The following is a 14,675-nucleotide window of genomic DNA, read 5'->3' as shown; positions in this document are numbered from 1 at the left end:
GAAAGGTAAAAGTAAACATGCTAATATTCATAAAAAATTCAATAAATTTTAGTTTTCTGTTAACTTCTACAAAGTTAACCCACTGATGTTGACTGCAATGGTATATCTATGTTCTTTTGAGGGGTTCCATTTTTCTGTTGTATTTTTGTTTACTTTTTCTTTGCTATCATAAATCAAAGGTTGACAACCATATAATACATAACCCATTTTGATCTGACTTCCATCTCTACTACATTAAATATCTCTAAATTGCACTTATCAGTGTCAATAAATCTGATTGCCATGTTTCAGTTCTTATCCTACTCTAACAGATCCAACATAGCTGACCTTACTACCTCTCTAAGTAAACTCGGCTTCAGTGACACCAGACTCACTGCTTTATTGTGAATTCTTTAGTATCTTGCAGACATCCCCTTTACCTAAGCATTAAATGTCTCATGGTCAAGTCATACTCTGGTAGATGGTTCTATTATTAATCCCAATTCTTCGTACTTTACCATGGACATTGCTTCCCCTTGACTGTGACCTTGATTTTGTCACTTGATTTGGAAAATTCAATGTCAGAGGACACAATATGAGCAGAAACTTTAAAAGATTACTCCTTCACACTCCCGAGAGAAACAATATGCCTTGTGTAGCTGCTGGTCCAAAATTAAAACAAGAAAAATGAAGAAATGTGCGGCAGGTCTAAACTCAAACAGCAGCAAGAAGTGAAGCCCACCCAATCCAGGCACAGTGTAGCATAGATGCAGCCTCCTTATAAACCCCGAATGAAAAATAAATGTCTTTAATTATAAGCCATTGTGGTTTTGAGGTTATCTGTTTCACAGCAAACAGTAACTAATGCTCTGTGCACTTGGACCTCTCTCCTCAACCTCTTCTCTGAGTCCCAGATTCATATCCAACCGCATACTGATACCTCTACTCAGAGATATCAAAAACCTCAAATGTATCACGTCCAGATTGGAACTTGGTTCTTTTCATCTGTCCTCTTTCATTAAAAGTCTACCCCATGCATTTAAATCTACATCTGGAAACTTGTAAAGGCTCTCTGGTTGTCCTCCTAGATGATATCTAATCCATAATCACACAACTCTACCTTCTAAATATTTCTCAAACAGATCCCATTAACTCCTACACCAGCACCACCCTAGCTCAAGATCATTTTCTTGCACATAAACTGATTTTACCCAATCCACTGTTCAATTTCCCTGACCTAACTATTCTTGAATTCACTTCTGTCTCCTTCTTATACATCCAATATTCTGCAGCAAAGAAACAAATCAGATCATGTCTACCCACAGCCACTCCTGTGCAAAACTCCCTTCACTTGCTTCCCAACACCCTTAGGAATAAGATCACATTCTCAATATCACCCACCAGGTCACAGTCACTATACCTCCTGTCTCCAGGCACAGCTCCTACCACTGTACTCTACTGTTCCTACTCCCTGCTCCTACTCCCTGTACTCTAGAAAAAAACAGTTTCTTTTGAACATGCCGAGCTTCTTCCCACAACAGAATTTCCACTGCAGATACCCCTGACTGAATACTTTCTACCAAATCCACTTAGGATACCCAAATGGCTTATCAGGAAAATAGGACAAAATATTTTAAACCAGGTTAATTCTGGAAAATCCTGATCACCAGGACAATAGCTCAAATGACACACACAGATGTATTCTGAATACCACAGACTTAGAGACACAATAGTAAAATACCCCACAGTACTTTGTTTCCTCCTGCTAATTTTCTTTCTTTCACACATTTTTAAACTTTCCTGATACTTTTTCTATTTACTATAAAGAGGCAGTGTTTCCCTGGAAAAAATTGAGCTTTGGAATCATTTTACCTTGGCATAAAATTCAGTGGTCACAACTTTGTAGCACAAGAGTCAAACTACTAGACCTCTTCCGATCTGAAATTTCATTTGTCTAAAGGTGAGAATAAGTTGTTTTGCTGACTAAATGAGATATATATTTATGAATATACCCAGGTTTCCTCCCTGTGTTACTCAGTCAATATGTGTTTCTTGTGCTAAATATACTAGGTTCTTGGAATACCCTGGTAAGCTTATATTAGATTTTGCTTCGTGGGAAACTTAAAAACTTTTTTTAAAAACCTCTCAGAAAGAAACAAAAAAGCATTCGACCCAGCTTTGAATACCTTCTGGCTAACGAAGCCTCAAATGATTGCCCAAATATTCTACCTGGGCTCTAAACCTAGCAGTCCACCTTCCTATTTCAGTCCACACCCCCTCTTGAAGCTTAAGGCACACTCTGCTTCTCTGACATTTTAACTCTTGAGGGCCACACTCTTCCAGATAGCTGACCCACTTCTCTCTTGGCACACATTGGCCTCATTAAGCTATAGCTCTTTATTCACTGTTGACCTTACCGTAAGGAGTAAATGCAGCTATAGTGATCAGAGGAATGGATGGAGCTGCATAAAGGCATGTAAGGAAGGAAAAGGCCAAATAGTCGTTTCAAATGTCATGAAGTATCTATAAAAACATGATCACCAATTAAAGAGTATTTTCTAGAATTTGGACAATGCCTTTCTTAGCAACTGGTGGAATCACATGAGCTCTACCACTGTACTGCTTCCCAGAGTCAGTTTATGAATATTCCCAGCAGCTTAGGTGTTCTTTCCAAAATATAAACAACATCAGCATGATGAATGGTTGAAACAAACAGACAGACAAAATCACATGCATATGACGGCCCCTGATGTTTAACTAATTGTGGGGACCAGGTCTTTTGAAAGAAAATCATTGACATTTGCACCTTTACAAGGAGTCTTGGATCTGAGGTCTGTGTTCATGTGTATATGTGCTGTCTGGAGGGAGGAAAAAGAATCTTAGAACATTGTTTCAGGGTGAAACATAATTCAATATTTCTCTAATACAAGCACAACTCTAAGAGTTTATGACGGTATTAGGCACTGTTCTCTAAAACGTGTTCTTTGAAACACTAGCCTACAGTTGCATAGTTGAAAAAGTGTGACTTTTTGTTAAAGCTAGCTTTAAATCATTAATATCACCAACCTGCAAATATTGTTGACCGAGTCTTCTGGACAATGGTGGTGGCATTTACAACGCAAGATCTTTGGACGGGGGGTGGGGGCTGTACTCTCACCATCCTCTTTCTTGGTGCCCACGTTTAATTTTCCTGCACTTCGCAAAAGCATGTTATCAAGAAGTTTGCTGAAAGAAGAAATAGTAAGAGTTAGGCATCTGTGAGGTAGGCTACCCTAGTCTTCTGTTCAAAGGAAAACATGAGATTACATTTTAAAATGAAGTATTCAAGATACTTAAAGATTTAAACAGAAAAGCAGACATTTTGGTATTTTGATTAAAATCATGTCTTTTACCTCAGTATATGCCTCATACAGAATAAAGAAAGACTCATATCCTTTCAAGATGGTCTTTTATGTATTAAATTGTAACAGCTATATTTAATTGAGTGCAAGGAACTCAACGAGACATTATATAGACAACCTCTACTATATCTGGCAATTCTACGGGTAAATACTATCATCCCCATTTTTCAGATGAGAAAATTGAGATTCAAAGTTTAAGAGATCTGCACATAGCCAACAGACTATGGAGTCAGCATTTAAACTCAAATTGTTTAAGCTTGAGAACTGTCTTTCTACCATATCACAGAGTTTCTCTACTTTAGGTATATTGTGTACTTTTTAAAGAAATTACTAGAAATATTTAATCTGTAAAATTGGGTAAGAAGATAAAAACTTAGTTAACATCAAGACACATTTCAAAAGATACATCTTCCCCATCAGCATAGGGAAATGCAAAATGCCTACCTATTACTGTAGTGATGTTTCTACCATCTTTGATAGAAGGTACCTTGGTAGACATGATCTCTTAGAAAGAGATGTTCTGGGTTCAACATTAGGCTTTACTATTTACCAAGTTAGTTGTCCTTAGATAACTTTATAAATAATCTTGTGACTCATTTCTTATCCTTAAAATGGAGATAATTACAGACACCAAAACTCATGTCAACAGCTTAGAATGTTTATGTTACATAGAAGAGGACATGCATTCATTAATATCTATTTTGTTTCAGGCATTGTAGTAAGAGCTCTTATATACGCCATGTAACTGCATAAATTGTCACCGTGAGCAATTTTCAATTTAAAATCTCTCTCATAACACATTTAGCTTATCTATAGTGAAATACAAGATCAACAAAAATATTTTAAAATTGCTGGGTTAAAAAAATGGAAATTCTAGGTCAGAAGTACAAGATATGCCACACATTTGTTATAGTTTTAAACCAAAAATGAATGCCTGCAGATAATGGTCCCATCAGAGAATTAGAAGTTTATTTTTTTAAATCTGTTATAATTTTTCCTGACCTTCTGCATGTTAAACTAATTATTCAAATTCTTACAGAAAAAAATAGTTGAAAGAAAAAGCAATAAAATATGTTGTCAATATATCAGAATTTCCTAAGATTAACTCTAATATTTCATTAAATTATTCAAATTTGTACAAGATGTGCATCTAACTTTCTCAAACACTTTCCTGTAAATTTTGTTCAGAAAAAAAATGTTGATTGCAGTGGGCACCTGTGGCATATGAGAAGATTGTCATATACAGAATCCCACCCTGAGCCACAGCGATTTTGATTCTGCAGGTCACAGGCGAGCCAGGAAATGTGCATATTCAACAAGATCTCATATAATTGTGAAAAAAATTACGTGTAGACTCCACTTAGAAAAACCCACCAGATTAAGCAAATAATATGTATTCCAACCACACAATTACTTCCAATACATGTTATTATTTCTATATAATAGCATGCTCATCCTTAGGTTAAATTTCCAAATAAAGTGAAGTTAAATAGTTCACGTCACTGCCTTATCTTGAAAGCCATTTGTTCCAAGGTTGTCCACATGAGAGTGCAGCGCCACTTGGTACCCCAGAGTAGTATGTATAGGTGTACCTATATCTCACCTTCTCGTGGTAAGCTCCTTCTTTTCAAATCTGGTTCTCAATGTTACTACCTTTATGACCTGAGTCACCTCAGCAGACCAAGTAATAAAAACAGAGTATTTAAAACTTATGACTTCCTGCTTTCTTTCATACCAGACCCTTTATTTTTGATGCTTTAAAACACAATAAAAATTCATTTATGATGCAAATGTCTACTAGCAAATAGGTATTGGGCACCCTCCCATTTTCCAGGCACAGCCTGTGTAACTGGGATGAATTAAACATACACAGAATTTACCAGTTGGTGGGAAAAGCTGTTAAATGGAACACTGACACCAAATGGTCTAAAGCAGAAAACATCCTCATGTGATTGGAAGTAAGATGCTATTTTCCAAGAAACATTTTAAGAGAAAATTCATGATTTTGTCACATTGTGAATTTATTTAAAGAGTGGTATAAAATTTGGCTAGAAGAAGGTTCTTTGCAATATTGCTTATAACAACCCATATTTACAATAGTAGAGGATTAGGTATATTTGTACAATGGGATTCCTATATATCCATTAAAATGCTGATGTAGAAATATATTTACTGACAAGAAAGAATGTTATAGCATAATTTTTTGTTTTACTTACAGGGTATTCTAGTTATTAAATCCCACTCTCATAAGAGAAATAGGGGCTAAGAAAATGAACCTACACTATGAGATCAAGGGAGGAGACACTAACAATAAAAGCCTGAAAAGCACAAAGATAAGCAGTCACTTGTCTACAGAATCAAAATTGCTGTGGCTCGGGGTGGGATTCTGCATAAGACAATCTTCTCATATGCCACAGGTGCCCACTGCAATCAACATTTTTTTTTTGGACAAAATTTACAGGAAGCTGTTTGAGAAAGTCAGATGCACATCTTGCATGAATTTTGAATAATCTAATGAAATATTAGAGTTAATAATTAGAGAGGAAATTCTGATATATTGAATTGATAACAAATCTACAAAAGCTGATTCTTAAGCCAAATGTGGGGAAAAGCTAAGAAGCAAAGCTTTACCGCTTAACCCCAAAAAGCTCCAGAAATGGTATCATAAAGTACTTCTAAAAGTAATTCTAAGAGGGGGAAGGGGATATTAAAACAGAAGGAGGCTGAAAATATATTTATAAATACAGTAATTAGAACTTCAGATATCCTATCCTATTCCCTACAGGCTAGGAGTATTTCTTTCCTACCCCTGCAGGAGACAAGAACGGTAAAAGTAATACACATATCACTGAGATGCCTTCTTTATTTTTCCATTTTACCATCGAAGCCAAGGACTGTAGGACAACAAGTGCAGAAGAGGGCAGGAGTACCATCTTACTGCAAACATTCAGTGAACATTCACACTGGATGTTGCCTCCTCCAGTTCATCTCCCCACATGGCTTCCAGAACTCAATGCAGCCTGGTATGTGCCTTCTTCACTGGGTAATTTGACCAGGTCAAGAACAAAGAGCATAAAGATAGTGATATTGTGAGTTTCTCAGTGAAACAGCCCTGCAATGTTATCCTACGTGAGGCCCACTGGTGACAACAGAGCTTCCAGTCACTTCTTCTGTGATCCATTCTCATACACATGGGCCACTAATTCAGGGTAAACAGATATTTGAAAAAACCTCAAACATCAAAGACTGAGAATAAAACAAATATTACTTGGAAGAAGTAGATTATATTAAAGAAAATAAAGACTTTACAAATTATTATTCATACCCTCATCTTACAAAAATACATCATCATGAAACAAGAACACATTGCTCTAAAAAGAGAATAACAAGTAAAGAACTTTAAAAATATAATTGCATAAATGAAAATCCCAGCAGGTGAATTGAAAGATAAAGATTAGGAAATCTCCTACAACACAGTACAAAATACAAGGATGGAAAAGTTAAGTAACTTAAAAGAGCATGAATCCAGATTCAACATCTGAATAATATTAGCTCTAGAAAGAAAGACTTGAGAAAACAGAGGGAAGAAAATCATCAAATAATCACGCACGGTTTTCATAATGAAAACTCATGAGTTTCTAATTTGAAAGAACCCATATAGCACCTGAGAATAGATCCACACCATGTCACTGTAAAATTCTGTAACACTGGAGACAAAGAGACACCCTAATATTTTTTGTAAAGAGAGAAAAAGTGAGGGAGAGAAAGAGAAAAGAGATAAAAAATAAGTATGGCATTGAACTTTGTTCAGAAAACCTAGAAACTAGAATAAAATAGAACAATGCCTTCAAAAGTCTGAGGGAAAAGTTTTCCATATCAGAAATAAATACCTGGGCAAATTAAGAGTGAGGAGGGTAGGGGAAAAAAAAGCATTTTAATATTTTCAGTCTCAAAAATTTACCTCCCATGTATCCTTCTCAGAAAGTTATTGGAGGAGATATTCCATCCAAAGTATAAACAAGAAAAATACCTTGGATATTCCATCCAAGGTATAAACAAGAAAAAAGATGGAATAGGTACCTGCTAATGGTAGGTCCTTCCCAAGAGAAGATGAAGCTTACCTCCAAGATAATGGTAAATGTGGCTAATAAGATGAGACATTGCATAGGACTTCAGGAGCAAGCAGGTCTCATTGAAGGCAGGTCAAAAAATGTTGGAAGAGAGAACTCTTAAGATGGGGAAATTAATAAGATGACTTATGTATTTTAAATTTACACTGGGAGTTTGGAAACGCATTTGTAATGAGCACAGGGGACTAAGGAACCAAATATTTAAACCAAATATTTACAGATGGGAGACTGGAATATGTACATATGTAGTGGAAGCAGGGATGGGAAAAAAGAACTAAATCCTCATCTTTGATAGTGGAAAGTCAAAGGTAATGCCTACAATTGAATAATAAAGAGGCAGTAGTACAGTATTTATTTAGCGATACAGAAGAAAATGCCAAAACAATGAAAAGAGGCACAGGTGTAGTTGCGACAGGGAAAGGAGAACTTGGGAGGATTTTTTTTAAAAAAATAAATAAATCTCTTTAAACTATGTAAAAACAAACCTACTGTAGTGTGTGTGTGTGTGTGTGTGTGTGTGTGTGTGTTCGAAACACAGAGAGATGTATAGAAGGATTTATATCACCATATAGGTACTGATGAAATGCATGAAAATCCTGCATCTTTTAGAAAAATGTGTTTATCTCTGTCAGGGAATGCTGAATTTTATATTATGAAATTTTCACAATCTACTTTCAAAGGGGCCATAATTCCTCTGTCTACATTCCTGCTTCTACATCTGCATGGATCTATGGAGTAGCAAATTAGGACAGATAATAGTTAGAGCTATTTAAATGCATTTATAAATTCCTGGTCCACTCAATCTAAGGAAGTAATTAGTCACATATCCTGATGTGGAATAAAGCACATCAGTGAACAATGAGGAACTGGACATCAAAAGAGAATCCAGCCAAGAAGGAACTTCTCTAGCTAATCTTCATGACGGGATTCCGCTCGGGACCAACGACTATGGCTTGGTAGTTAACACTAACTCTACTGATGGCTCACCACGTTTTCATGTGTTATGTTTATATGTGTGCTTAAATTGTTGGGAAATCTACAATCTACACAAGTCACAATATTACCAATCACCTGATAACTTTAAAATAATTGATGGCTGGGCGTGGTGGCTCATGCCTGTAATCCCAGTGCTTTGGGAGGCCGAGGCGGGCAAATCATGAGGTCAGGGGATCAAGACCATCCTGGCTAACACCATGATATCCTGTCTCTACTAAAAATATAAAAAATTAGCCAGGTGTGGTGGTGGGCACCTGTAGACCCAGCTACTCAGTCTGAAGTAGGAGAATGGCGTGAAACTGGGAGGCAGAGCTTGCAGTGAGCCAAGATTGCTCCACTGCACTCCAGCCTGGGCGACAGAACAAGACTCCATCTCAAAAATAAATAAATAAACAATTGATAATGTGTAGCTTAACAGATATAAGGCAAGGCAGAAGAGAAGCAGCAGCAGAATGAACCTGGTGAGACTCACCTTAAACGCTAAGAAAACTATGAGAAAGAAAGATGGTAAGATCTTCTTCATGTGTACTCCACGTTTGAGAAAAGGGCCAATGAGAAACTGGACTGTTTTATCTAACTTTATAATTATGCAAAGGTATTTATAAAAGAATCACTTTAATATCAAGTCATACTGAAGTTGTACAAAATCCAGTCTCACAGATACGAGCCAGGCATTTTGGATCATAAACAAAAGAGAATATATCAGCTATGACATTAAAAAGACAATTACATGCATATATAGAAATAATTATTTCATGAAAACATGAATTTGTCTGATAATTATGATGCTGAAATAATAAATAGGAGAAAAGATAGACGGCAGGTATTCATAATAAATGTAAACATCAAGATGATTAACAAACATCCAGTGGATTAGCAATAATGAAGATATATCCCAAATGTCAGATACCTGATTAAAATAACATGTAAGAATATATCTTTTCATATTTTATTATATTAGTATCCTTCCATTGGAAGCAGGAAAAAGGCAGCCATCAAAAGAGATAAAAGTTTGATTTAGTTGACTCATATACTTATTAATTAAATCCTCATTTTACTTGATTTTATGTTAGTTTTATAAAAAATGATAATCCTTGAAAACAACCGGAAGGTATCTAACCATTAAAAAAATTAAATGTAATTTAGTACATTTTATTTACTAAATCAATAGAGTAAAATCTACAAAAAGTTTTTCACCAAAGAAAGTCAGGCTGGGCACGATGGCTCACACCTGTAATCCCAGCACTTTGGGAGGTTGAGACAGGCGGATCATGTCGTCAAGAGATGGAGACCATCCTGGCCAACATGGTGAAACACTGTTTCTACTAAAAATACAAAAATTAGCTGGGCGTGGTTGGCACGTGCCTGTAGTCCCAGCTACTTGGGAGGCTGAGGCAGGAGAATCTCTTGAACCCAAGAGGTGGAGGTTGCAGTGAGCCAAGATCACACCACTGGACTTCAGCCTGGCAACAGATCGAGACTTTGTCTCAAAAAAAAAAAAAAAAAAAGAAAAAAGAAAAAAGAAAGTCAAATAGTGAATAGTTTCTAGTTAATTGTAGTGCAAATGTCAACAAAATTGATTATTTCTTCCCAACTGCATTTTAAATAATTATAGGTTTTCAATAAATATTTTAAAACAGAATCATGAATAAACCTGAGAGAAAATATAAAGAAAAAAACTGAGAAAAATTATCCTTTCAGGAAATTTCTCAGGAATAAATACTACATCAAGTAAGTCACTCATTAAGAGCCCATTCCATTTTGCCATTTCTTTTTTTCCTTTTATTCCTTCATCCCTCCCTCCCCTCTCTTCTCTTCTTCCCTCTTTCTCTCTTTAATAACTGATCTTTAAAACAGTATAAATCCAGACACTACACATGTGTAGTTCACTTAGTTTGTTATGTATAGTTTATATATATATAGTTATATACATGCATATATAGTTATTTAGTAATAGTTTAGTTTACTAACTAAATTATCATAATAATGAAAAGTAAGGCTTTTGGAAGCCACTCTAAAATTGCTTCTCATTTTTCAGAGGATCGCTGGATTTTTGGCATGCAAATAAACCACAGAATTATTTTCATAGGATGTTTGAGTGTGTGTTACTGAACCACGACTAAATTATATTCCTTATGATTCTTACAAGGAATAATAGAAAAATAGAATATTAAGAATATTTCTTTAGAAATAGGTTTATAGATTTTTCAGGCAAATTAATCAAATTTCATGAAATTACCTAATGATCAGAATGCAACATTGTGACTTCCATTCAATTACAAGGATTAAAAAGAAAGTCATTTTTCTTGAATATCCTGAATATCTTTTCTGGAAAATATGTTGCAGTTATATACAGGTTTTCAGCTATGTACATGTTTTCTATGGAATCTCTTGTAGCAGGAAATAGAGTTATAATTTCTTTAAAGTATTTAATTGAAAACAGTGGACAATAATGAGTTGGAAGCCTCATATAAACATTATAAAATAACTTGCCCTTTAATGTATATACTTAATCAGTTCATTATTTTAAAAATATCTCTATATTATTTTATATTATTATATACTCCTATATATGATTTTTACAGAAAATGCAGGACAAAAGAAAAATGTAAAAAATTTTCATACTATTACATATCAAGGGTACAATGTTACAAAAATTAAATTTTACCTTCAAAATCAATCCATTAAATCCTAAAGTATGTTTTAACCATGTTTAGTTTTTTTCAGTAACATTCTTACCAGTTCAAAAATATCATAAATAAAACATTTTTAATTTGTGATATAAAGGACTGTTTTATATCATAGACAGTCAAAAGGGTATCAAAATCCACTGTCACATTTAAACACATAGAGAAAAATCTGTATGAACAATAGAGATAATTCAGTAATATTAAATTCAATATGTAACATACTTAGAAATGGATATGAGTCTTTAAAATTCATTAAAAAGTGACATATAATCATTTTGTGTCACACAAGGTCTACTAATAATCTATCATCTTTTATCTTTTTCATTTTTAAACTCTTTGAATATCACAAAACTTAACAAAATGTTGATTCTCATCACTGTTCTTCACCTTCTACACCAGAGGGCAGGCAGGGGCAAGAAGAGAAATTGAAATTCATATTACACAAATTTGCACTTTAAACGTCCAGGGTAAAGAGGTGAGTGGAAGAAAAATTTTAAAGTACTGAACTGGCTAGCAACAACTTTGGGAATGACCTGTCCTACAGCTATTTGTACTGTTATGGTAACAAATAATGCAAATCAACGCCCATTTTCTTTCTTAACCAAAACTAGTTTAAATACTCACAGTTTTTTTTTTATGAGTCTATTTCACACAGGAATAAAACTCTGATTACAACTTTAAAACAACATTAATTTTTAAAATAACTTTTTGTGATATCAGATAGTTTAATCACTAATTTTTAACCTTAAACCTTGAATCATTTAACTCAATTCACTGTCTAAATTTTTCAACTCTAAAGGCCCGACTTTCATTTTCATCACCTAACCATTTTTCCTTATACTAAAGTACTTTCAAATAAATCATTTTCTATGCTCTTTGCAGCAAAAATTTAGGAAAAATTATATATATATATATATACATACACATACACACACACACACACTCTAAATAAAAAGTTGGGACATATGCCTAAACTTTTCTGGAAAGTAACAAAATATAAATACAATTTTTATTAAAAAATACCAGAGCAAAATCATATGTAGGGAAAGAATAGATTTTCTAATATTAACTGTGATGTTACCTACACAGTAATCTTTCTCCTTCAACAGACAGAAATCAGGTAAGAGACAGGTAAGGGAAGATGCTGGTGCTAAATTTCTGGACATGCTGTGCAGGGGTGAAATGTCAGATGACAAAGCAGTATCACATATGGTCACTGAGCAGTGGAGCCAGACTTGATGACAATGTAGGGTAAAATAGGCAAAGAGGTTCAAACTCCAGCTCAGCTACTTTTATGGGCTTAGCAAGTGACTTAACATTCCTTATAGAAGATGTAGAGAGTAGCAGCACTCACTGGTTGGAGTGGAGGAGAAACCCACATAAAGCATCAACTACGATTCTTTGCATATAGTAAGAGTCAATAATAACAAATTGTTGTTTTATGTGCTGCTGACTGTTACTATTATTCAGTTTTCTCTTCCTTTTCCCTACTCCTTTATCTCCTGTTTCTATTTGTCTTCCTTTCCTTTTCTTCCCTATTATCTTTTCCCCTTCCTGGCTCTCCTCTTCCTCTTCAATTCCTCTTTCTTTTGCTTCATTTTACTGCCTTTTACTTTTCCTTCCTTTCTAGATTAATCACGGTGAACAAAGAGTCTATAAAAATATAAGGTTTTCAGCTTAAGAAACCCACTGAAAGTTTGTTCAAGGATGACCAAAATATTCTTATTTTCTTTCATCTCTTGGTACACTGATTCATTTAGCAAATAATCATTAAATCCATTTACATAACACAATGACCCAGAGTACTTGACGGTGTCCTCAATAAAATAACAATCTTGCTTGTAAGACAAATCAGCCACACGTGGAACACTGTGAGACAAATCAACTACATATGGAGAGCCGAAATACAGTATAGGAAAACAATAAAAGAGATGTCACAATGCCACATAATTGCCAAATGTAAGTACTAGACAGGAGTGTGTAAGAGGGAAGATTACTCTGTGTGGCAGTAATCAACCAGTATCTTTTATAGAAACCATAACCATCAGAACCAGGGATATTGCCAGTTTTTCATTTCAGCCACTCATGGTCAACACTAATGAGTAGGTTAAGAGAAACACTAATTTTAAATATGAGCAAAGTGCTGGCTCTTTCCAGAAACCAGGGCTTCATAAAATATTTGTGGGTGTTTCTCTTCACTGGCAATTGTTTCTCTTTTCACCATACTGACACATCGACATCACCACATCACTCAGGTTATGATTGATAATCATGTTTTCAACATTTTCACATCAGTAAAACCCTGCCAAGAGACCTAAAAACATCTGAATAAAAAGTAAAAGCTTCAATCACTCAAACATTTTATTTTATGTGATACCAGACTATGACATAAAAAAATCATGAGAAGAGTAAATATGACATACAAGTCAACAGACAACACAAACATTTATATTCATTTGTTTTCCAGGTAATTGATATAGAATTATAACCTCAGCAAGAATAGTAATTATGGTAGTAACAAAAATTCTTTGGACATCACAATTATGCTCTTTAAATTTAAAACAATAGCTAGCCTTTCCCTTAGGTTTTACTCTGCTTCTGAATTTAGAGAAACTCAATCAAATTGTTTATATAAATTAAAAACCTTTGAAAAATCTCTAAAACACAACTTGTTTGTATTTTTAATAAAAGCAACAATGTAAGAACAAAATTAACTTGACAAGCAAGTAACCATGATTTGAAAAATATGCAACATCAAACTGAAGTCATTGTCATAAAATAGCATAATCTCAGCTGATAGAATGATTAAAAATAAAAAATGCCTTTGTATTTTAAAATATTTAGCGTGTCAATTCAGGTCCACATTGTTACAAAAGAAACTGAACGGTGGTCTCTTTGACAATAATGTCAAAGAGTCAACTAGAACTTGGCAGATTTCCAAGCCAGGAGCTATGGTTTTATTCAGCAGAGTTTCTACGAATGCTCTGCTTCACAGAGTTCTGAAGCTAATCAAAGTAGATGTTAAACTTGCCTCCACACCAAAACTTACTCTGCAGCTTTGCAAAGCACTCCCAAGACAGCCTAGTGTATAAAACTATTTTATAGATTCATATATGTAAAGAAGGGAAGTGACAATGAAGCCAGACAAACCAGAAACCAAATCACCGTGTTTGTGCTATTCTTTTTCCCCAAAGAAAAAACCTGGAAAGCATTTAGAACCTGTCTGCTTCTAATCCTTACTGTATCCTCTAATAGGATAACTGTTCAAGGTAACCTTAGTTATTACTGACAAAAATATTCAAATATATTGCTAGTTCAAATGTTTAAATGTTTGAGGTATAAAATATAGGATATATATTTTAAGCTAAACACTATTATCGACTATTATCACCATCAATGAGTTTAAAGGTCTATCTCTGGTGAAACAATATGGAATAATGATCACCAGCAATAAAATGAATAAGAATGCAATGTAAACA

At 34.5% G+C, this 14,675-nt stretch overlaps 1 protein-coding gene across 3 annotated transcripts in view; it reads right to left on the bottom strand.

Annotated features, from left to right (window-relative positions):
• The window catches only part of BMPR1B (bone morphogenetic protein receptor type 1B), a 292,740-nt gene that overhangs the window by 50,065 nt on the left and 228,000 nt on the right, over nucleotides 1-14,675 (bottom strand). For all 3 annotated transcript variants that reach the window (XM_033214855.1, XM_033214854.1, XM_033214853.1), the window contains one exon: nucleotides 3,046-3,204. In XM_033214855.1, the coding sequence (XP_033070746.1) occupies nucleotides 3,046-3,188 (143 nt within the window). In that variant the 5' untranslated portion in view covers nucleotides 3,189-3,204. The remainder of the gene's footprint in view (nucleotides 1-3,045; nucleotides 3,205-14,675) is intronic.

Source organism: Trachypithecus francoisi, unplaced genomic scaffold (genome assembly GCF_009764315.1).
Source record: "Trachypithecus francoisi isolate TF-2019V2 unplaced genomic scaffold, Tfra_2.0 Lachesis_group1, whole genome shotgun sequence".
NCBI lineage: Eukaryota > Metazoa > Chordata > Mammalia > Primates > Cercopithecidae > Trachypithecus > Trachypithecus francoisi.
This window is presented reverse-complemented; position numbering and strand designations above follow the sequence as displayed.